Raw genomic sequence first — 23,555 nt, 5'->3', positions numbered from 1 at the left:
AAAAAAAAAAAAAAAAAAAAAAAAAGACAGCGTGAGGATTTCCCTGGTGGCGCAGTGGTTAAGAATCCGCCTGCCAATGCAGGGGACATGGGTTCGAGCCCTGGTCTGGGAAGATCCCACATGCTGCAGAGCAACTAAGCCCGTGTGCCACAACTACTGAGCCTGCGCTCTAGAGCCTGAGAGCCACAACTACTGAGCCTGTGCTCTAGAGCCCGCGAGCCACAACTACTGAGCCCGTGTGCCACAACTACTGAAGCCTGCGCGCCTAGAGCCCGTGCTTCACAACAAGAGAAGCCACCACAATGGGAAGCCCGCGCACCACAACGAAAAGCAGCCCCCGCTCGTCGCAACTAGAGAAAGCCCATGTGCAGCAATGAAGACCCCATGCAGCCAAAAATAAATTAATAAATTAAAAAAAAAAAAGACAGCGTGGGCTTTCTCACCTCTGAGCAATGTCACAATGAAGTACAAAGATGCTCATCTGAACGCTAACTGTAATGGCAAAAACTAGAGGGAAAAACCCCCAAAAGTACAATATATACATGGGATAGATAGGAAGCCTTGAAAAATCAGGTTCATTGGAGGCTCATGGGAGAGGGCTTCTTTTCTTTTCTTCCTTTCTTTTTTTAAAAATTATTTATTTATTTGGCTGCAGCGGGTCTTAGTTGTGGCATGCGGGATCTTCAGTTGCACCCTGCAGGCTCTTTTAGTTGTGGCATGCAGGATCTAGTTCCCTGACCAGGGATCAAACCCGTGCCCCCTGCATTGGGAGAGCGGAGTCTTAACCACTGGACCACCAGGGAAGTCCTGAGAGGGCTTATTTTCAAGATAACTTAAAGGAAGAATCGCCCTCAGGAAATAAATAAGCCACAGGTAGGGAAAGATCGGGGGCCTGGACCAATGCTGAGAGGAGGGCAATAGGCTAGTTCTCCACTGTCCACTGGTGTAGACACTCAACCCTCTGGATGGCCCAAGAGAACAGGAATTTTGTGTTTTGTTCACTGATGGATCCCCAATGCCTGCCACTCAATAAATATGCACCAAATGGAAAAACATAAATCACGTTTATGGAGGTTTTTAATGACCTGGGAAAATATTTTTGAAATTATATTAAGAAAAAGATTAAGAAACAAAACCATGGTATGTACACAGGGAAAAAAAGCTAGAAGGAATTACATGAAAGTATTAACTAGCTATAGCTGAGTGGTAAAATTATGGGTGGCCTTTCTTATGTTTTTTAGCAAAGTAATTTACCAATTACAATTACTTGAACAATAACAACAACAATAATAAAAAGAGGGAACAAAAAAGCACCATGCAGCATGGTTTGGAAAGCAGTTAATTGTCTTGTAGACATTCCTGTGGCCTGTGGGAAGAAGTCAGCCTGGGCCTGCAGGGGTTAACCCCAAGCTGGGGTCAGGAAGGAGGGAAGGATCCACCCTCAGACTTGGTCAGATTTGGGATCCTCTAGCCCCTTGAACTTGAACTCCAGAGACCATGTGAGAAGGTGATACTAGGGGTTGGATTGTGACCCCCAAAGAAGACATGTTGGAGTCCTAACCCCTAGTACTTCAGAATGTGATCTTATTTGAAAATAGGGTCTTTACAGAGGTAACTGAGTTAAAATCAGGTCATTACGGTAAACCCTAGTTCAATATGACACCAATATAACTGGTGCCCTTATAAAACGGGGAAATCTGGACAGACACAGACACAGACGCGAACAAGAACGCCGTGTTAAGGTGAAGATGAGATTAGGGTGATGCTTCTAAACACCAAGGAATGTTGAAAATTGCCAACAACCACGAGAAGCAAGGAGGAAAGCCTGGAGCAGATTCTCCCTCATGGGCTCAGAAGGAAACAATACTGTCGACACCTTAACCTTAGACCTCCAGCTTCTAGAACTGCGAGACAATAAATTTCTGTTGTTTAAGCCCCCATAAATGTCTGTGGCATTTTGCTCTGGCAGCCTGAGTCGACTAACACAGTGAGGGAAAGCCTGCCTTGGAGTCAGGTCACAGGGAGACCTCAGCATGTCACTTGTCTCTCTGGGACTCAGTTTACTTACCTGGAAAATGGGAGACCTGGCCTAAAGCAGTGGGTTTCAAACTTGGTTTTCACTCTGGAATAAAATCTTACACAGGTAAAACCTTCACTCTGGAATAAAATCTTACCAAATATAAAAGGTAAAAAGAAACCCTGTTCAGACAGAAGTCTGCTCTGGATCTCTCATGCTCCCTGCAGGACAGCCTTTGAAAACCACAATCTCAGCTCATCTGTAAAATCCCTATCAGTGCTCCATTCTAAGAATCTCCAAACACAAAAGCCACCAGCTAGGATCACTGAGCATCTTGCTTGCACCCAAGCCCAGGCTAGGCACCGAGGATCCAGCCCTTGCCTTCCAGTGGCTGTTCATCTTGGTGTAGAGGTGAGACTAACACCCAGCAAACTAGCCAGGCCACCCTCTCCCTCGTAAGAGCTACAGCTGCAGACAGGTCACCTGATGTTCTAAATCCGCCACATCTAAATTTATCTTGCCCTCCAAGGACAAGCAGATGCTGTGCCTTATCAGAGCACGGCAAGTGGCAGAACGACATACATGACGTGCCCTTATCACCCCAAGGACGAGAATGACGTCTGTAGAAAGACTTGGCTCACCTGGCGATGAAACCAAGCGCTTACATGCCAGCCTGGAAGGCCTGAAGGGGACCAGGTCATGCAGACCCTTGGGTGGGGTGAGACCTGTCCCAGGAGCCCAAACTCCTTTCCAGACCCTGATGCGTGCCTGGCAATGCCAGGGAACCTGTAGCCCTTGAACAGGAACGAGCAGAAAAGCAGGCTGTTTGCAGCACGGCATGGACTAGCCCCTGTCACATCTCTGGGAAAGGACCCCGGCTGCCCATCCCACTCAGTGGACATCGACGATGTGCAGGCAGGAGACCACCGTGGGCTGGATGAGGGGAACCCCGCCAGTCAGAGCGCAGAGCTGAGCAGCCCAGGAGGAGGCTGGAGACTCCAGGGATGGGGTCCAGGGTCAGGCTGAGCTGATCCAGGCTTGGGCTTCCCCCAAAGCCTTGCAGGATTGAAGGCCCTGAGACCCTACCTGCTGAAGGCAACAGGGTGGCTCCTGCCTGCCAGCATCCCAGCAGAACCGGGCAGGAGCCACACAGCCACAGTCCTGCTGGATCTGCAAAGATGGAGAGACTCTGACCATCTTCTCGGAGACCACAGACTCATCAGGGGACCCAAAATCAACTAGGAAAGAGGGCAATGGTGTCACCAATCCCACTGCCCCACTGTGGAACCAGGCAGCAAATTCCGTATTTATTCATTCAACTTTCACTTACACAAATAACTCGCCAATTCATTCTCCTTTAAAAAAAAAAAAAATCACCTTACAGATAAAGCTAATATCCCCTCTGACCTCTATGCCTTCCCCAGGGGTAACCTTTATTAGCGCTCTGGGGTGCAACCTTCCATATGTCCCTGCAAAGAAACCTACAAGGCCAGGGATCTGGGCACAGTGTGATGCCATCAGCTTCCACAGGTGTGCTGTGGGGCTGAGGGGAAGAAGGAGGGCTGAGGGCTGCAGGGATATCAGGGTGGCCTCCGGGAAGGGGAGGCCAGAGGCAGGGGCTCAAGGAAGGGTAGGTTTCAAATGATCCCAAGGCTGGAGTCCCTGGGGCACTGGACCCACGAGATGTCAGCGCAGAAGCAGCTAGCCACATTCATCGTTTGCAGCCAATTCGGCTTCTTTGGGAAACTCTAAAGCCCTCCCCAAGGGCCTTCAGCCTTTGTCACACACCACTAGCACCATGATGATGATGGTGACAAGGATGGCTTCTTCTAGGCACTCTGCTGGCCCTCCCAACGGTTCTACCAGGTTGGTAATAGTGTCTCCCACTTGATAGACAAAGAAACGACAACCCAGAGAAGTTAAGCAACCTGCTCCATGTCACACATCTGGGAGCAGCAGAGCCACCGTTTGACCTTAATGCCAGTGACTTTCCACAAGACGACCCTGCTTCTGCGGCCAATGGTACAGCTCCTGGGCCTGCAACAATGCCCAGCACCCAGCAGGAGCTCAACACATATTTGTAGGCTGACTTCTTGTTCAAAGACCATGAGCAATGCTGGGTGAATAGTCAAAACTAGGCTAGTTCAAGGCATCTTCACATTATTACAGTATTTTGGTTTTTCTTCTTAAAGGTTAAAAGTCTCCATTTTCTTCCAGGAATCCCCCATAGCCTAGAGCTTCTGCTCCTGGAAAGAGTTAAGACTTTGGCAAGACGCTGTCCCACAAGGCAAATGAAATCTCTCCCGTCCCGTCCATCGGTGAGTGTACAGGGCACCGCGGCAGCTACTTGCTGCGAACAGCTTCCTGGTAAATGTTAGCCTCACCAGGGGGTGGGGAGGGGCCTTGATTTATTATATAGCTTTTGGACAGTTCCTACAGAAATATTGCCAAACAGTGGAATAACCAACTCTTTCACTCATACTCTTTTTTTTTTTAATGAAAGAAAAAAGCATGCAATGAGCCTGAGCTAAATAAATAAAAATGCCACACTTTTTGCCCAACAGAATTTTCTGCGTCACTGAGAAATATTTGCAGACCTCAACAATCTTTTATCTTCACAATGACGTTCCAGCCTTCCAAGTTTTGGACGTTCTGAGAACTTCTTTGATTTGGACCCTCTAATTATCTTACAATTAGCTTACTAACGAATGCCATCATTTGATGTTTCATCAAGCAGATATCAAAGAACGCTTCTTCTCCCACGATCTGTCTGCTCCCCTCCAGGACTGTCTAAAATCAGTTACTCATATCTGGGGCTCACACTGGAAGTAGATGCATGTGGCAAGGACTCTCTGTCTTAATACTCGTTACTGCCAATCCCAGTTATGGTTTCCAGGCTGAGGAGAAGGGCAGCACCCATTCATTCAGTCACTTCATCCGTCCATCATCCACCCATCCATCCACCCACCTACTCACTGTGCCAACGATGGAGACCCCAAGATGGAGAGCACATGGTCCATGCCCCCAGGGAGCTCACACAAAGAGATGCCCTGGGAGGCTCAGAGTGACGTCACTTCCTCCAGGGAAGTTCCTGACGGGTGGAAGACCCTCCACACTATTATCTAGCTTGGCAACCTGTCCCTCCATCATGGACCTTTCTCAGAATTTGTTATCACCTCTTTATTTCTGCCAGTCTCTTGGGTTCAGCCATGAATGAGCTCGGGGGGCAGGGGGCAGGAATCAGGCCTGTTTCCCCAGTGCACAGCATATCTTAAGTGCTCAATAAACACTTGTTGAATAAGCAAATGAACATGCTACCCATACTTAGAAGATAAAAGAAAGAAAAAAGAGACAGAAATGTCTATCCCTCCGAGTACCTACTGAGTTTCTCTGCTGTGGGTACTGGCTGGGGGCTGATGCCAAAATGTTTATAAAGTCAATATGATGCTGGGAAGTGGAGAGCTGCAGCCCAGGATCAGGGGCCCGGACTGTCCTGGGCAGGTCACTTCTCCTCTTGGAGCCTAACAGGTTCCGAAATTCCGACTCAGGTCTGAAAGGGGTGGCTAGACGAGATGCTCTCCAGTTCCTTGAGTCGAGAATTCCGTCAAAGCCTAACATCACTGTGAGAATTACTCCAGTTGCAGCCTCAGGGGAAACGGGCCTGGACCAGGAGCCATCAGGGCACCTGCCCCTCTGAGTTGCTCATCATCTAGTAGGGAGTGGGGGAAGGGAGACAAAGCAGATGCTTTCTAAGGTGCCTCCTAAGTCTGAACTGTTATGACTTTAAACCACTGGCTAAATTAAACGTGGGTATGGCAAGCATATGTCACAGAATTTTTAAACAGAGCCCTCATTTCCAATATTTCACTTCATTCATTCCTTCATTCACTCTCTCAACGTTTAGTGAACCCCTATTGTGTGCCAGACACTGTTCTAGTGGTGACCCACACAAGACACAGTCAGTATTGTCATGGGACATCCAGTCCAGTAAGGGAGAGAGAAAATACACAGGTCAACAACTAAACAAAGGATGACGGCAGCTGGGGCGCAGGCCAAGAACATTAATAAACAGCACAGTGTGAAAGACAGCAATTAGAGGGCAAGTATAGTTCCTATCTAAAGGCTGGTTGGGAAGGCTTTTCTATGGAGGCGATATCTGAACTGAGACCTAAAGGCCCCCTAGAAGAAGTGTGGGGAAGAGCATTCCAGACAGAGGACAGCAGGGGCAAAGGCTCCAGGCTACAGACAAGCTTGGGGTAGTCAAGGGACAAAAGGGCAACCAGCATGGCAAAGTGAATGGAGGAGGAGGGAGTGACTGAGACAAAGGTGAGGGCCGGCTCACATAGGACAGGGTAGGAAGGGCATTGCCAAGAGGTCCATGGATAGGATTCAGGGGGTCTGTGAACTCGGATGGAGAAAAATGTCATCTCTCTCTTCACCAGCCTCTAACTGGAAATGAGCACTTCATTGAGTCACAAATGTTGACAACAACCCACAGTAATGTTAGCGGTGCTGGGACTTGTCGACGACAGAAATCTCAGACCCATTCATATCACCATCATTGCAGATATCTGGAAATATCACTTACGCTCTCACTAATTCAAAATTACAGTAGCTATTAGACCAGCTGCTGGGCCCTATTAAAGTATTCACAAGAAAGCACATATACTTCAAGATCGTAACATTTTAAAGTATCTAATAACTATTTGAAAAGAACTGGTTTCCTTTGCAATCCTAGGCTTCACGCAACGACCAAAGAGCTCATAAGCCACGGTGAGAAGTTTGTCTTTTATTACAGGTGGGAGCAGCTGCTGCAGCGGTTTCAGCAGGGGACCCAAGGGGTGCCGTTTTCATTTCTCAGAATCCCCCTGGCTGCTGGGGGAGATGGCCTGTGGTTGTCAGGGCAGTGCTGGGGGCGAGAGAGGGTGTGGCTTTAACAGACCACTGTTCTGGCCAGTCAACGGGGTCCTTGTGGTCTCCGTCCTCCCCTCTGATCAAGAGCCTTCCCACGGGGCCCTCTGGGCCCATAAGGGCCTCATCACCCTGGCCCAAAGCCTGCTCTGGGACATCCTCCCAAAGAGCTTCAGAAAGTGAGCTCATGTGTCCACAAGAAAAATAAATGTGGCATTTGCCACTGTTTGGTTTGTATATTGGTCTAGAAAAGAAATGAGATTTTTATTTAAGAAAGCCTTCCAGCAGGACCCCAGCAGAGGCTGGGCAAACACCAGGGCGACGGACTGTAAACACACAGGAAGGCCCGAGCCCTGGGGCCGGTCCCCACGAGCTGCAGCCCCTCGGTTTATGGCGGCCTTCCTGTTTTCCCGGCCTCTCTTCACACTGCACTCATACACAGAGTCTTTTCAATCCCTCTAGGAGAACAGAAGAATTCATTTTCACACGCCAGCGTGCACGTTTCTCTCACCCTCCCAGGGGAGGGGACCCTGACAAGAGGCCCGTTTATGGACCTTGATGGACAGATGGGGATGGGGCCCATGGGGTAGAATCCACGGACATAGAAAAGCTCAGAGGCGAATCCTAGGCTCCAGAGGGTCCCCCATTCCGGAAGTGACGAGGGTGCGGCGGGGCCAACTGGAAGGAGAGAGGCATTTGGGGCCCTTCTGGGGCAATGCCTGGAGGCCCCATGGGGAGCAGGGCTAGAGTGGGGGGCACTGAGAGTTGGTGTCGGGGACTGAACCTCGGCAGAACTCGCTCACCTCCAAGTATCAGGATCTGTGTGTCAGAAAGGAGAGACGTGGAGAGGGAGGGAGCCCTGGGTCTCTGAGTCTGGCACTAGGATAGGTGAAAAGAAAGGTAGACAGTGAGGCGTCCACATTGCTGGAGTGAACTGTGGCCGAAGTGTGACCGTTCTGGAGGGGCCAGCTCAGCTCAGCTGTCCTTTTCCCAGGCTGCTGGCTAGAGAGAACAGAATTTTTTTTGGGGGGGGGGTGTCTTTTCTTTTGCACCCATTGGCATCTCCGGGTAGTGAGTTTCTCCAGCACCTGGTCCCTGGGATTTAACGGAGGCAAAAAAGAAAAGCCAGGAGCCCACTGGCACACCACTCCTCACATCCTGAGATCCCAGCCAGTCTGCCTCTTCCTCCATTTTTAGGAATCTTCTTTTGTTTTCTTTTTTAAATGCTTGTTTTGTTTTTATTTTATTTTATTTATTTATTTTTGGCTGCGTTGGGTCTTCGTTGCTGTGCACGGGCTTTTCTCTAGTTGCGGCGAGCAGGGGCTACTCTTCGTTGCAGTGCGTGGGCTTCTCACTGAGGTGGCTTCTCTTTGTTGCAGAGCACGGGCTCTAGGCGCACAGGCTTCAGTAGTTGTTGCACGAGGGCTCAGTAGTTGTGGCTCCCGGGCTTAGTTGCTTCGCAGCATGTGTGATCTTCCTGGACCAGGGCTCGAACCTGTGTCCCCTGCATTGGCAGGCCAATTCTTAACCACTGTGCCACCAGAGAGGTCCCTTTAGGAATCTTCTTATATTTTTTTATATGTGACGTCCAGAGCTCTGGACTGCCCATGGTCGGGGGGATAGGAAACCGCATCCGCTCCACGTTGTCTGGAACTGGAAGTCCTATAGTTGATGTTTGTGTTTTCCATTTTCAAGAGACACATGAATCAAATATAGATAAATATTAACATTTCTTTAATCCAGGTGGCAGGTACAAGAATGTTCCTCATATGACTCTCAACACTCTTCCATTTATTTAAAACACTGCAGAAGCTCAGTGTTCACTCCTTCATACCACTTCATTCATTCTTTCCTTCACTCGTTCATCCAACTATTGTGCTCCTCCTGTAAGCAGGCACCAGGCACATGGTGGTGAATTTAAAAGATCCTTCTCGAGGAGACTTTCGCACTTGAGGGGCAAACAGACATCCAATAATAACTGGGGGTGGGAGGTGGGGAGGTGGGAGGCGCCCTGACAAAAGGGCAGGATGCTTTGAAAGACCCTGGCCAGGAGCTAATTTTAATTCTCTGAGGAGGTGGCCTTCAGAGCTGGCTGGGTCCTGAGGACCATTCCAGACACCACCACCTGCAGGCAGTTAACCCAAGGCAGAGAAGCAAATGGGCTCCACCTGCCGGGCCCCTCCCAGGTGATACTGGCCCTCACGCAGTTACCCTGCCTCTCTACACAGCTCCCCACTTTGGAGGGTGCTTTCCTCCTATTTCAAGTTCTCTCTTCCAAATCAACACCTCAGAAGGGTCTCTGGGATCAGCCCTATGGCTCCGAGGTTGAGTGGGAGCCATTCCTGGGCCTGTTGAGAAAAAGCTGGGCTCAGCATCCAGGAGAGGCGTGTGGTAGCTGGTGAACGTGCTCGCCCTGGACCAAGAGGATGGAGAAGAGGGTCTGGTTCCCCAGGGGTGTGCGGAGACCATGGCATCTGAGCTCCCCACCCCTCCCCACCCCTAGGCCCTACTCTCTCCAGGCCTAAAGAACCAGATGGCCCCGGGAGGGTGGCGGCAGATTCCAGGGACTCTCCTTCCTCTCCCCTCTCTGAAGGCTACTTGTGAGTCGTCAGTGGCAAAACCCTCCCCGACATCCTCCCAGCCCCAGAAGAAGAGCCCATCTTCTCTCCCCCCGCTGCCCCACGTACCTCCAGATCAAGGGCAAACTCGGGCACCCCCAACACAAGAGCGGCCCAGCAGAGTGGGAGCTGCTGTGCATTCCAGGAAGAAAGTCAAGTGCTAAGGGGAGTGGTCCCAGGCTCCAGCGAAGCCCTTCACACACCTGGTCTCACCGCACTGGGTTCATGAGCACTGTTTTCAGCTGAGGAAACTGAGGCTCAGCAAGATTAAGTAGCTTGTCAGGTGGCTGGAGAGCGGGTGGGGTTTGAACCCAAGTCGGCCTGGACCCGGAGGCCCTGATCTCTTAGGCCACCTGCACTCTCAGCCCCAAGAACACCGTGGGGACTCTGGCCTGACGTTTTAAGGACGGAAGGTGGGTCTGAGGTCATTTCCCCACCACTCGGCACCCTACTTCTTCCCTGCTCACATCTGCCTTTGTGGGATGCACGTGGCTCCCTTCCACTTCATAAACACCAATTAAGGGAGCTCCTCCTCCGTGCTGGGCATGTGGGGCGCACAGAGGGAACAGGTCACCTGCTGTCACAGCACAACGGAAGGATCTGGAGGGGGGCGCCCGGCGAGAGGACTGAGCAGGCCTGGGACGGCATGTGAGTCCCACCTGGCCTGGGGAGCTGGTGGAGGCCAGGCCACGCGGAGAAGCCATTCAGAAAAGCTAAACGGCCATGAGTGGCCTCACGTCCCACAGCAGGCGCAGGGCAGTTCACCCAGTGCCCCGGGCAGAAGTCTCAAGAGCAGCTGGGCCTGCGGAGTTCTGGGTAACAGCATCATCCTATACACGCGCTCAAAGGATCTGAGTGTAATAAACACAGTATGGCGCATCCGTGACCTCTAGCAGTCAGGAGCAGATAAGACGCCTTCATGCAGCAAGCGGGAGTGCCCCGCCCTGGGCACAGAGGGGAGAAGGGCCAGGGCTCCCACCAGCACAGAGAGTCCTCGTCCAGCCCCCCAGCCTCCTCACCACAGCCGTGTTCGGAGCGGGGCCGGGGACAGACCCTCCTGGTGCATTTGGCTGTGCCAGCCCCTAGGGAGACAAGCGCCCTCTGCTCTTGGAGCTGCCTGGCCGTGTGGGCGCTGAATAAAGAGGACAGGGCTGTGCACTGAGCAGGGCAGCTCCTCGGTGAGAACCCACATCCCTGGCAGCAGGGAAGGGGAGCCCAGAGGCTCACCACCCCGCCTCAGCTCCCAAAGCCTGGGGCTGCTTCCTGAGGGCAGGACCCACGGGCCCCAGGAAGGAAGGGCGAAAGCTACACGGGGTGGGGGTGGGGGGGCGCTCAGGGCCAGGTGTGGCCCACCTCCACCACCCTCCCACAAGCTGTGCAACTTTGGTCCAATTACAGAATCTCTCTGTGCCTTGGTTTCCCCAGCTGAAAAGTGGAGTAAAATAACAGCCTCAAAGGGTAATTGGGAGATAATCCTGCCCGGCACACACCAAATACTCGACGAATGTTGATTGCATCTTGATATCAATTAGCAAAGGCATCAGCTTGGACCGCCTACCTAGCATCACTTTACTGCATTAACCGATTTGTACCTGACTCACCGTTCAGACAGTTCCGGTTAACGGGCCGCTTGCTCCCCTCTCCGCCCCTCCCCGTGCCCCCTGAGGGAGGAGAGCTTACCTATGGTCCTTCGGAGGTCTTCACACTGGCTAATGTGAGGGAACTTCAGGATTTCCTTCCACTTCTTGCTTTTCCCCTTGCGCTTTCCTCCGCCCCCTGCAGAGATGGGGAAGAAAGATGGGGAGCTGATGCTGGTGTTGTCCAAGGCTCCAGAGCCTGTGTCCCAGCCCAGTGAGCCTGTGCACGGCTTCCTGGCTGGGAGACAGGGACACGCCCCCTCCCCAGTCGGCATCAAGCCTGTGTGTTCTTCCCACAGGCTCGCCCGGGCCTGGGCCCCCGCCACCACCAGCAGCAGCGGTCCCTCCCATCCTCCACGCCTGCACCCACACCGGGCACCCTGTTCTTCCTTGGCGTCTCCCACGGCTGTGCAGCCCTGCCGGGTGCCTGGTGTTCGCTCCAGACTCGACCACAACCTTCCGATGGCAGGGGCCAGGGCTGTCAGCCTGGGAAATCCTGGTGAAATGGATTCACAAGCGGGTGGACTGCAGCCCCCTCACCACCTCATTTTACCCCTTGTTTCCTGGGGAGAGTCCCCATCCCCAGCTGGAGGCCAGGTGTCGGGGACAAGGACTTCAACTCCCACTTGTCCTGGGTAGCCCCTTCTTCTCCCGCCTCACGAACCCCAGGGTCTCAGGGGATGCATTTCTCAAGGCTGGAAGGACTCCTGAAGGACCCCCGTCAGGCCTTGCATCCTGCCCAGTGTGCACACGTAATGAGCACGCACACGCTAGGGACACACACGCAATGGATATGCACACGACAGACATACAAACACAATGAACACACATGTAACAAACACACACAATGAACATGTACATGCAATGAACACACAGAGCTACCTAAGGCGCACACACAGGTGTTCCCATCATCCCTGCCACACCTTATCCGTGGACAGATGTCAGAACGCTCAGGTGTGCAAACGGCAAGGGGGGGCCAACTCCAGCCTACGTGTCCCTGAGCCCACCACCATTTGGAACTTGGACCTGGAGGCACCTCTGTGTCACGTGGCCAGGACCGCACCAAGAACCTGAGATGCCATCGTCTGCCCACTGCCCCCAGAGTGGCCCTTAAATTCCACTGGTCAGTGACTCACCAAAGATCACATAGTCCTTTAGGACCCTCAGCGTCTCGGAATTTTATAGGGCTTCTTATCCCCCTTCATGTGATCACCACCTCAAATACCCGCGAAGTTTGGGGCCAGTTAAAGAGACGCCAGATCTTGGCCAGGCCCTCAGCACCCCGGGATGCTCCCCCCAGTCTCTGACCCCCAGAGAGGGTCTGGACAGGGCAAGGCCCCTTTCTTCAGCCAGCCAACCCAGGGACACCCGGAGGAGCTCGGATCTGGGCCCGCCCCGGTCCAGCGTGTGTCGGCGCTGGCACAGAGCTGATCTCAATAAAGGGAGATTCCCAACTCATCCAACTGCCCTGCAAAGCTGAGGCCACCTTCCTGAACATCAAGTGGGTGGGCTTCTGAGGATGGGACGAGGACCCCCACCCGGGGGGCCAGGAAGGACGGGAGGGAGCTGACGGCAGAGGCCCAGGACACGGTCCATTTCCCAGCTCTCTGCTCGTTCTGTCTTCAGCCCAGCCAACCAGCCCCAGCCCCCTCTGCTCAAGCCTCCACAAAGGTCAAAGGCCCCAGCTTCCAGGGAACAAAACAAATGTGTATGGGGCTCACGTTGTGGCCAGACACTGTTTGAACATTATCTTACTTAATCCTCAGAATGACTTGTGGAGGAGGAAATCACTGGGCATATCACAGATGTAGAAACAGACGTCCGACGTTGCGTAACTCACCAGTGGATGGCCTGTCCGACTCCACTGTGCTCTTTGCTCCAGCAGCACCAACACACCATCACACGTCCACACACACCTCACAGCCCTTCTGCTGCCCTGCCCTGGTCCCCGCTCTAACTCTCCCAGGCATAACTATTACTATTGCCACTTGACAGACAAGGAAACTGAGGCACAGGGAAGAAAGAAGCAAGTCACCTATAGCCCCACAGCTCACAAATAGCAGGGCCAGGACCCCAGCCTGAGCAGAATCCAGACCCTATAGGCATTCACGCTCACCCTTCTGTCTATAAAGCTCCCTTTCGGGAGCACCAAAAGCAAAGGAAGCTCCCAGGTATCAAAGAGGAAGCTGGCATCGGACCTCAGAAGTGATACGGCATCCGGTAGGAGGAAACAGAACTCGAATCTCTCCAGCTGAGGCCCAAGCCACCGGGAAGAGACGCCACCCCGGGCCCGAGGCCTGAAGAGCTGCTCTGTTGGACCCACGTGTGGCTTGTTGGTTTGTTTGCCTGTTCATTGAACCTGGTGTCAAGATTTAAACGTGGAGATGTTACATATGAATCCAGATTTGGGACTTCTCTTCCTGCATTTCTCTTCCAGGATGAGCTGGAGCTGGGTGGCGGCTGCCCCTGTGGACAGGACAGTGGCCTCCAGTCGGCAGCTGGCCCGGCCCCTGTAAAGGTTAGTTACGTGCATCCCCCAGGGAAGAGCCGCCGTCTCGAGAAATCAGGCAAGTCCGATGCTCCCATCCCCATCAGCTCCGGCTCTGAGGCTTAAAAGGGCCATTAGAAATCATCCAACCATAAACAAGACCAAAAGACAACCCTCAGAATGGGAGAAAATATTTGCAAATGAAGCAACTGACAAAGGATTAATTTCCAAAGTTTACAAGCAGCTCATGCAGCTCAATAACAAAAAACCAAACAACCCAATCCAAAAATGGGCAGAAGATCTAAATAGACATTTCTCCAAAGAAGATATACAGACTGCCAACAAACACATGAAAGAATGCTCAACTTCATTAATCATTAGAGAAATGCAAATCAAAACTACAATGAGATATCATCTCACACCAGTCAGAATGGCTATCATCAAAAAATCTAGAAACAATAAATGCTGGAGAGGGTGTGGAGAAAAGGGAACCCTCTTGCACTGTTGGTGGGAATGTAAATTGATACAACCACTGTGGAGAACAGTATGGAGGTTCCTTAAGAAACTACAAATAGAACTACCATATGACCCAGCAGTCCCACTACTGGGCATTACCCTGAGAAAACCATAATTCAAAAAGAGTCATGTACCAAAATGTTCATTGCAGCTCTATTTACAATAGCCAGGACATGGAAGCAACCTAAGTGCCCATCATCGGATGAATGGATAAAGAAGATGTGGCACATATATACAATGGAATATTACTCAGCCATAAAAAGAAATGAAATTGAGCTATTTGTAATGAGGTGGATAGACCTAGAGTCTGTCATACAGGGTGAAGTAAGTCAGAAAGAGAAAGACAAATACCGTATGCTAACACATATATATGGAATTTAAGAAAAAAAAAATGTCATGAAGAACCTAGGGGTAAGACAGGAATAAAGACACAGACCTACTGGAGAACGGACGTGAGGATATGGGGAGGGGGAAGGGTAAGCTGTGACAAAGCGAGAGAGAGGCACGCACATATATACACTACCAAACGTAAGGTAGATAGCTAGTGGGAAGCAGCCGCATAGCACAGGGATATCAGCTCAGTGCTTTGTGACCGCCTGGAGGGGTGGGATAGGGAGGGTGGGAGGGAGGGAGATGCAAGAGGGAAGAGATATGGGAATATATGTATAACTGATTCACTTTGTTATAAAGCAGAAACTAACACACCATTGTAAAGCAATTATACCCCAATAAAGATGTTAAAAAAAAGAAAAGAAAAAAAAGAACTCATCCAGTCTGCACCCCCTGTGCCCCCATTGATTCCCACACTATTTGTTCCCAGATCTGGCTGGGATTAAGCACTTTTGTGTGTGTGGTAAAATATACATAACAGAAAATGTACCATTTTAACCATTTGTAGGTGTGCAATTCAGTGGCATTAAGCACATTCACATTGTTGTGCAACCGTCACCACCGTCCATCTCCAGAACTTCATCATCCCAAATGGAAACTCTGTACCCATCGAACACCAGCTTCCACTCCCTTCTACCCCTGGTGACCACCTTTCTACTTTGTGTCTCTCTGATTGGACTACTCTAGGGACCTCACGAGTGACATCGTACAAGATGTGCTCTTTTGTGACTGGCTGGTTTCACTTAGCATGATGCCTTCAAGGTACATCCATGCTCTAGCAAGTGTCAGATTTCACTCCATTTTAAGGCTGAATAATACTCCGTCCATTGTGTGCATACGGCACATTTTGTTTATTTATTTGTCTGTTGATGGATACTTGGGTTGTTTCCACCTTTTGGCTATCGTGAATACTGCTGCTCTGCATATCTGAGTCCCTGCTTTTAATTCTTTTGGGTATATGCCTAGGAGCAGAATTGCTGGATCATATGGTAATTCTATGTTTCCCTTTTCTGAGGAACTGGTGAAGCCCTCTTGACAATACAGACTCCCAGGCTGCACCCCATCAGCCTGAGCCCCAACTCTCTGTGATCGGAACCCAGGAGTCAGGCTACGTAAAAGGCTCCCCAGGCGATTCTTAGGTAGCCAGTCTATGGCAACAGGAATCTATTTAAGACACACACACACACACACACACACACACACACACACACACTTTTTTATAGGTTAATTTATCCATTAAGAAAATTAACACCAAAAACTTTAAAAATAAAGAAAATTAACAAAATTCATTAATTCATTAAACCAGTATGTGTGGAGCATCTAGTAAATGCCAAGCACTATGCAGGTGCTGGGGACACGGGGACGGGCAAGACAGACGGGGTGTCACCCTCTCAGGGCTTCCTTCTTTGGGTGCCCGATCTAGTGAGGAAGACAAACATCAAAGGCTTGATTTCAGTGGTTCTCAACCCCTGGGCAATTTGTCCTCCAGGGGACATTCGGCAGTGTCTAGAGATATTTGGAGTTGTCACAACTGGATGAGGGTGCTACCAGCATCTAGCAGGTAGAGGCCAGAGATACAGTTAAACCTTGCCTAATGAGCAGGACAGCACCCCACAACAGAGAACAATGTGCTCAAAGTGTCAATAGAGCTGAAACGGAGAAATGCTGCTTTATTTAATGACCATTATGACCAACACTCAGAAGGAGTGCGAGGTTTGGGAGAGACTCGCTAGTAATGGGGCCACAGTGGTGGTAGTAGGGAGGTGGCAAAGGTGAGTCAAGGCTGGAGGATGTGACCCAGAGGCTGGAGTAATGAAGGGCCGGTGGGTACCACACAGCCACCTGGGGCTTCCTTCGTCCTTCTCCTCACTTCCTCATCCCCCAGAACAGGGCAGAGACTATGGCAGGCAAATCAATGCTCCTCCAAAGTATCCCTTAATCCCTGGCACCTGTGAATATGTTAGGTTATGTGGCAAAGGAAATTAAGGCTGCAGACTGAATTAAGGATAATGATAGGGACATTATCCTGGATGATTTGGGGGGACCCGATGTAACCAGAGTCCTTAATTTTGGAAGCAAAGGTGGGAGAGTCAGCTCAGAGTGATGTGATGTGCGAAAGACTAGACCAGCTGTTGCTGGCTTTGAAGAAGGAAGGGGCCACGAGCCAAGGAGTGCAGGCGACCGCTAGAAGCTAGACAAGCAAGAACACAGATTCTCGCCTAGAGCCCCCAGAAAGGAAAGAGCCCTGCCAACACCCTAGTTTTAACCCAGTGAGACCCAGGTCAGACTTCTGACCTCCAGAATTGACCCCTCTGCCTGTTGAAGTCCTGCTCTTTCTTCAAGCCCCCAACCTTATGCCCCTTCCAGGGCTGCCCTTGAGAGGCAGATCCCTTGTCTGCCCACAGCCCTCTCCCAGCTCAGCCCAGACCTGCTCCATATCCTTCCAGAGGGTGGGGCAGCTAACACAACTGGCCTGGACAATTGCAAGCTTTTGTTAAGTTATGCTGACTGACTGGTTAAGTGAATATTTGCTTAGCACTGAACTAGATGCTACACGCTTGGTCCTCAATAAGGCAGTTACTAGCCCCATTTCACAGATGAGAAACCTGAGGCTCAGGGAGAGGAATTAATGGGGCCAATGGATGAACCACACACGCAAACAGGAGCATGTATCTTCTCCAACCCACACTGACTGGCAGCCACTTCCCGTCTTGAGCATCCTTGGGCTTTATTCTCTTTACCAACCAGCCTATGGTTGCTCACAGTTTACCTTCCACAGGCTAAAAATGAGACGGCCAAGAGGACAGAGTGCCTACCTTCGTGGACGTCCAGCTCATTCCACGCTTAAAAGGGCAGAGCTGAGTGAGACCACTGGGGGTGTGGCTAGGCAGGTGGGGGCTGCATGGAGGAAGGGCGCCCCAGCCAGGGAGGGGATGCCAGCAACACAGGCTGGGAGCCAGACAGGAGGGCTCCTATCAGAGGTGAGAAGAGACCAAGATGTCAGGCTTGTGGACATGGGCTGAACTCTACCCACTCATGGCTCTGGGGAAGGCACCAAAGGACCAGGGCAGCAGGTCTCTCTCCTGGGTGGGCAAGAGTCCAAGCAAAACCTGGAGAAAGGTGGGCGACAGGAAGATGCAGCCTCCAGAGAGGAAGTTGCTTACCAAATCACTTCTGCTTTCTCCAGCCCCCAGGGTCTCCCTTGGCTGCCAGCAATGGCCTCGTGCAGGTACACCCCAGATGGGCCGAGGGAAGTGTGATAAGGGGGTGGCAGGGCAGGAGGAGGGAGAGTGGCCAGCAGGAGGACAAGTCCTAGCAGGGATGGAGCGCAGGACTTGGGGGAAAAAGCAAAGTAATAAAGAGCTACTGTGTCTTAAGCACGGGCCAAGTGCTCATAACAGGGTGAGCTGCTGAGAAACGAGCTGGCATTTCTTTTCCTCCTGTGGATGCGCCCAGGGAAGAATGAAAAGATCAGGCCAGAAAACTGCCATGAGAAAACTGTCACTGTGGGGGAAGAAACTGGCTGTTATTCTTGTTGCTTTTACTGTTTTCCAGGGAGGTGTTCATGCTTTGCAGGCTGAGGACTGAAATGAGAACAACAGGGAGACAGTACAGTGGGGAGGCCTTTGCCCCTGCTGGATCCCAGGGACAAGGGGCTCTGAGCTGTGAGGGACCCGGGACCAGCCTGACACAGGGGAGTGGAAAAGCGCAGAGACCTCTCCTCCAAAGGACACTGACAAAATCGGCAACAGCAGTGACCCCGATGGTGTGAGGTCTTATTTGCTGGATTCCTTTGAGCCCTGGGGCTTCTCGTGCCATCCATGGAAGGGAGTGGGACAGACCTTTGCAAAACAATTGACCTTGAACTTCTCATCAATCTTACAGTATATCTGATTTGGAAGTTAGAGAAATGTGGCATTTCCTGTACTACCAGAGTCAGGGAGCTGTTTGTTAAGACGCCCTCTCATCTAATCCTCACATCAACCACACAAGGTAGGTCCTCTTACTGGACCCATTTGACAGGTGAGGAAATAGAGTCTCAGAAAGGCAAGAACCTTGGCTCAAATCACTCAAGCGGTTTGTGTCACACACCCAGGCATCCTGACTCCTACTCTAATGTTCTCTTCCTCCCTGGTCAGAGAAAGGTTCCTTGGGGGAAGCTGAGAAAGGCTCTCTGCATTTGTTGGAAAGACCTTCCTTCACACCCTTGAATCAGTGGTTCCCAATGTGGTCCTTGGACCAGTTGCACCAGCATCACTGGGGAATTTGTCAGAAATGCAAAATCTTGGGCCCCACCTTAGATCTACTGAGTCAGAAACTCTGGGAGGGGGCTCAGTGGTCCGTTTTAATGAGCCTTCCAGGTTGATTCTGATGCACAGTCAAGTTTGAGAAAGCCCTTGAGCATCATGTGGGAAACGGGACAACGATAGGACCACTCTTTCTGGAAATTTCTCTCTCTGACTTATTTCTGCCCTGCCTACTTCTTTTCTAGATCTGAAAAAATTCACAGCAGTTTGGACCAATTTGGTGATCCTGGGGTCTGACTCTGACAAGAATCCCGGTCCCTGTCCCCATAAAACCACTTACCCGGCCACTCGCCGGTGTAGGAAGGCAAACTGGATGTGGACCCAACTGTTTCCAGAAATCCAGAGGGAGACACTGGAGAGAAGCTCACCAGTGGCCATGGGGGAACAGGTTGGTGAGATGGCCTCAGGGGCCCACCACACCCGGCACCAGGCCCAGGTCTGGCTCCCTATGGAGCAGGCGGGACCCACCTCAAACCCCACCCGAATCATCAGTGCACACACCCTATACTTCCTGGGTACCTCTTCCCATTCTGACCTCTTCCCTTTGGACCTTTATTGTTCTCTGGAACCCAGAGAGAAGAGCATCATCCCTGGAGATAGGCACACTGGGATCCGGAGAGCACCTGATTCGTTTTGTGGGCCCTGAGGAAGTGGAAGCCGGTCTTCCCATGGACCACATCCTCCAGGACAAACTTGTCAACTCACACTGGAAAACTGTGTTGGTGAGTGCAGTTCTAACCAAGGTGAGCAGGAAGAGAGAATCATTTAAGCTGACCCACAAAGACAGGGATTATTACCAGGATCACTGGAGCCTCTAGGAATCCAAGGAGAGGCAGCCAAGAGCAGCTGGGTTTGTGGGAACAGGAAGGCTGTGGAGACACAGAGAACCCGGGGCTGGGGTGTCTCTGCCTCTCACTCCGCCATGTGCCTCTCTGCAGACCATGCCAGGCTTACTCACCTCTTTGCATGGAACCCAATTGGCTGTTGTTGTATAACGAAGAAACTGACTTTGTCCCTGGTTCCTGGTAGGTGATCTCCCAGTCCTGGGAATTTTCCGAGTGTTGGGGGTGTGGGTTTTATTCGTGGTGGGCCCCCGGAACCACACCCGAGCTCATGCTAAGGAGACGACTCAAGCTGGGGCTGGCCATGCCAGAATGACCAACCGTGGGCTTAGAGAGTTGGGGCTTTGAGCCAAATGGTGGTACCCAAACTTCGGGGAGGGGAAGGGGGCTGGAGACTGGGTTCAAACGCGTGGCTAATGATTCAATCAATCACGCCTAAGTCATGAAAAGTCCAATAAAAACTCTGGGCACCGGGCTTGGGTGCACTTCCTGGTTGGTGATCATACACTGGTGCCGGGATGGTGACGTGTCCCTAGCAGACCTTGCCCTATGCATCTCCCACTTTCGCTGGTTCAGATTTGTATCCTTTCGCTCTGATAAAACTGTAAATATAGCGCTCTCCTGAGCTCTGTGAGTCGTCCTAGTGAATCATCAAACCTGAGAGGGGTTGGGGGAATCCCCAAATTTTTAGCCAGTTAGTCAGAAGTATGTGTGGCCTGGGGACTCTCAAACTGGTGGCTGTGGTCTGAAGTGAGGGTGGTCTTGTGGGGATTGCGCTTCCTCTGCGGAGTCTTTGCTCACTCAGGGTAGTCAGTCTCAGAATGGTGTTGCAGCCGGCAGGCCCCAAAGCCCCCTCCCTGCCTATCTGCCAGAATCCTGAGCCTAGAGTCCCAAGGAGCAAATCTGATTGGCCAGCTCACCTTTTCTCTCCAGGCACGCCACATGTCGTGGGCCAGCCTAGGCTCTGAAATTACCCAATCAGCTCTGGCCCTTGTGGATGGGGCGAGACGGAGGGGCTGAGCGAGCTTTGCCTGTTCAGTGCAGAGGCCCCCAGGTGGTGCCAGATGTAACTAGAGGCAGCACAGGCGAAACCACAGAAACAGCTGCCCTCTCTTCCAAAACGGTTTAGGGCACTGCTGGTTAAAGGCACAAGGACACAGGATGGAGGGGGGCCCGGGCTACAGGGGCCCCAGGATTCCCAGCAGGGCCTCTTCCTCCTGTCACCTCAGAGCCCCTTCCTCGGAATGGCTTGTGGGTCACCAAGCTTCCAGGAGGCTGGGAAAGGTCATGTTAATGCCAGGGACCAAATCTGTTAGAAATTCAAATTGTGTTGTAAAGCAGGTCTTTAGACCACGCATCTGGGGGCTGGGGGGTGAGAACCATGAAAACTGGAGGAGCTGCTCTCAGCGCATTTGGATCAAGGTCTGGGAGGGTCTCAAGCATCCTGGTGACTGACTGTACATGGGAAGGATCTCTCTCTGTGTTCCCAGCCACAGAAGCTGATGACTCAGCCACTCCAGCCGGTCAAGTGGAAGGCACTATGACAATTTTGCCTGTGACATCTGTGGAGCTAAAGAGTCTGTTCAATTCCTTTCTAACCAGGTGAGTTTTCAGGACTCAGTTTCCACAGCACTGCCAGCAGGGTTGGTTTTCCAGAAAATATCGCCACGGGGAGGCCGTGGGTGTTCTCAAAGGCCGCAGGCAATGCGGAGGAGGCCAGTTTTCCTGGTGGGGTAGGTGGACCCTGTGTCTGCTTGTTTCTATGCTCGCCCTCCCTGCCACCAATATTTCTGTCCCATCCACCTGGGCTCTGTCCCCTTTGCCATTGCCAGAGTGGCACCCACAGCTGAAGCTGAAGAGGAGGGTGTATCTCACTGGTTCAGAGTCTCTTTTCATACAGCCCCAAACAAGGCAAGATCCCAATTATAGGGCCATTCGGGACTGCGTCACTGAGTGACTCAAGCCTTTTCAAAAGGGACATGACTCCAGCCAAATGTACTTGAGGTGACCTCAGCCTGCAGGGGACTTTCTCCAACCCAATGCACTTGGCAACCACTGTGAAAGGGAGACGGGCCCACCCCTCTGGCCTCAGTTTCCTCACCTGGGATGGGAGGGGGAGGAGGGGGCGGGGGAGGGTGATGCCAGGTCATGGCAGCAGAACCCTTTTTTTTCAAAAGAGTGTTTCTTTAAGATCGCATTAGTACAGATGAGAAGGGAGCTGATCGGGTGCGTGGGGCAAGGGGGATGGAGCTTGCAAACCCAGGGCCAGGGGCCTCGTTCTATTTTTGTAGGTCTCACTTTCTAGAACTATCCAGTACCCACAGGGTCTCTGCCTCAGGACACCCTCTTCTGTGACGTTTCCTGGACGCCCCCTGCATCTAGTTGACTCCCCCCTCCATCCTCCCCTGTCCTCCACTCCTCCATTACCCCACCGTCCCAAAGCGCTGGAGCTGGGAGGTCAGGATCTGGTGGCGACAAGTGGAGACGCCCCCAGAACTACCCGCTGATGGAAACGTCTGGAAGAAAACACAACACGAGGGGCTACCAAAGGCACCTCTGGCCCAGAATCTCCTGTGATGGGAGCTGTGCCATTTAAGCGGGGCAGCCGAGTCCACGGCTCCTCGGGGCAGGAAGCATCCGGCAGCCCTGGTGTCTTCAAGTGTGTCCAGCGCCATCCTAGCTGGCAAAGGACCCCAGGAGTGGGCAAGAGAGGGAGGAGGGCAGGGCTCGGGGCACAGAGCCTCTTCCCACCCAGAGGGGCTTGCTACCTTCACACCACCACCACCTGAATTCATCAGAATCCAGGATGAAGCCCTGGGCTCCAATCAGAAGGCTGACACTGGTGCAGGCGCAGCCAGGCCGGGGAGCACCTGCCCACACTCAGCGAAGCAAGGAGGACGGGACAGGACCGGAGGCCTTTCCGGGGCCTGTCTACCCGCCTGGGAGCTGAACTCTGCGGCTTAGTTGGGGCTTCCGTTGTTCACAGGGACCCCACCAGGAGGGTGGGCAAAAACCACGGTGGGCAAACAGAAGCAGTGCATTCCCACACCCCAGGCCTCAAGGCCGGCTGCACCCTCCATGGGACCAGACATGGGGAGGCAAAGACACACAGGGATCCTGACCACGGAACGTTTCGTGGTGCCACAGCTGTCAGCTACCAGAACCTAAAACCTCCAGGATGTTCTTCAAAGGAAGTGCGGTACTGAAGCGGCGAGAGGTGGGGGGGGGGGTGGGGAGCAGCACGGGGCGTGTGCGGCCTGCAGGCAGGTCCCAGCACCTCCAGGCCCCACCCCATGGCCACGCCGCAGCCGGGTTTCCAGGGCAGAAAAGCCTCAGCCACAACCAGAAGGATCCCACAACCTCAATTAGGAAAACCCAAACCAACACCAGGCCTGGTAACTGGTTGCCATGGGGCTGGGGGGACGCGGCCCCTCCCCATCACACGGAGCCTGAGAGAGGGGAGGCCTCCGGTGTGGCTTTGCGGTGGGAGTGGGAGGGCAGGGGGGCCCGGGGACGGCCCCTCCCAGGAAACCCTTGCTGCCAGGGGCAGCACTGAGACTGGGCCACCTTGACCGGATGCTGCTGCCCTTGTGCTGGCTGCGCTGTTTACCAGGGGTTCTCACGCCCACGGCCTCCGGCCTCTTCACTGGAGTATGATAAGTGGCTATCACAGCATGTTATCTGAGCCCTGCCACACACAGGGTCTTCCCCAGTCACTCAGTGTTTTCTCTTGCGAAGGAAGATGCTGCTACCCAATCTGCACCACTGCGATAAGAGTTAGAGTCAAGTGTGCAAGTGCCCAGCACACAGTAGGGGCTCACTGGATGTA

General features: G+C 52.3%; 1 protein-coding gene across 7 annotated transcripts in view; it reads right to left on the bottom strand.

Moving 5' to 3' along the window:
* The window catches only part of GRK5 (G protein-coupled receptor kinase 5), a 225,543-nt gene that overhangs the window by 109,531 nt on the left and 92,457 nt on the right, over positions 1-23,555 (bottom strand). For all 7 annotated transcript variants that reach the window (XM_027112743.1, XM_027112742.1, XM_027112741.1 and 4 more), the window contains one exon: positions 11,227-11,322. In XM_027112743.1, the coding sequence (XP_026968544.1) occupies positions 11,227-11,322 (96 nt within the window). The remainder of the gene's footprint in view (positions 1-11,226; positions 11,323-23,555) is intronic.

This window comes from Aethalodelphis obliquidens, unplaced genomic scaffold, assembly GCF_003676395.1.
Source record: "Aethalodelphis obliquidens isolate GAN/ISIS:26980383/991018 unplaced genomic scaffold, ASM367639v1 scaffold11, whole genome shotgun sequence".
Lineage (NCBI taxonomy): Eukaryota > Metazoa > Chordata > Mammalia > Artiodactyla > Delphinidae > Aethalodelphis > Aethalodelphis obliquidens.
Note: the sequence above shows the minus strand (reverse complement) of the source record. Positions and strands in the feature narration are given on the sequence as shown.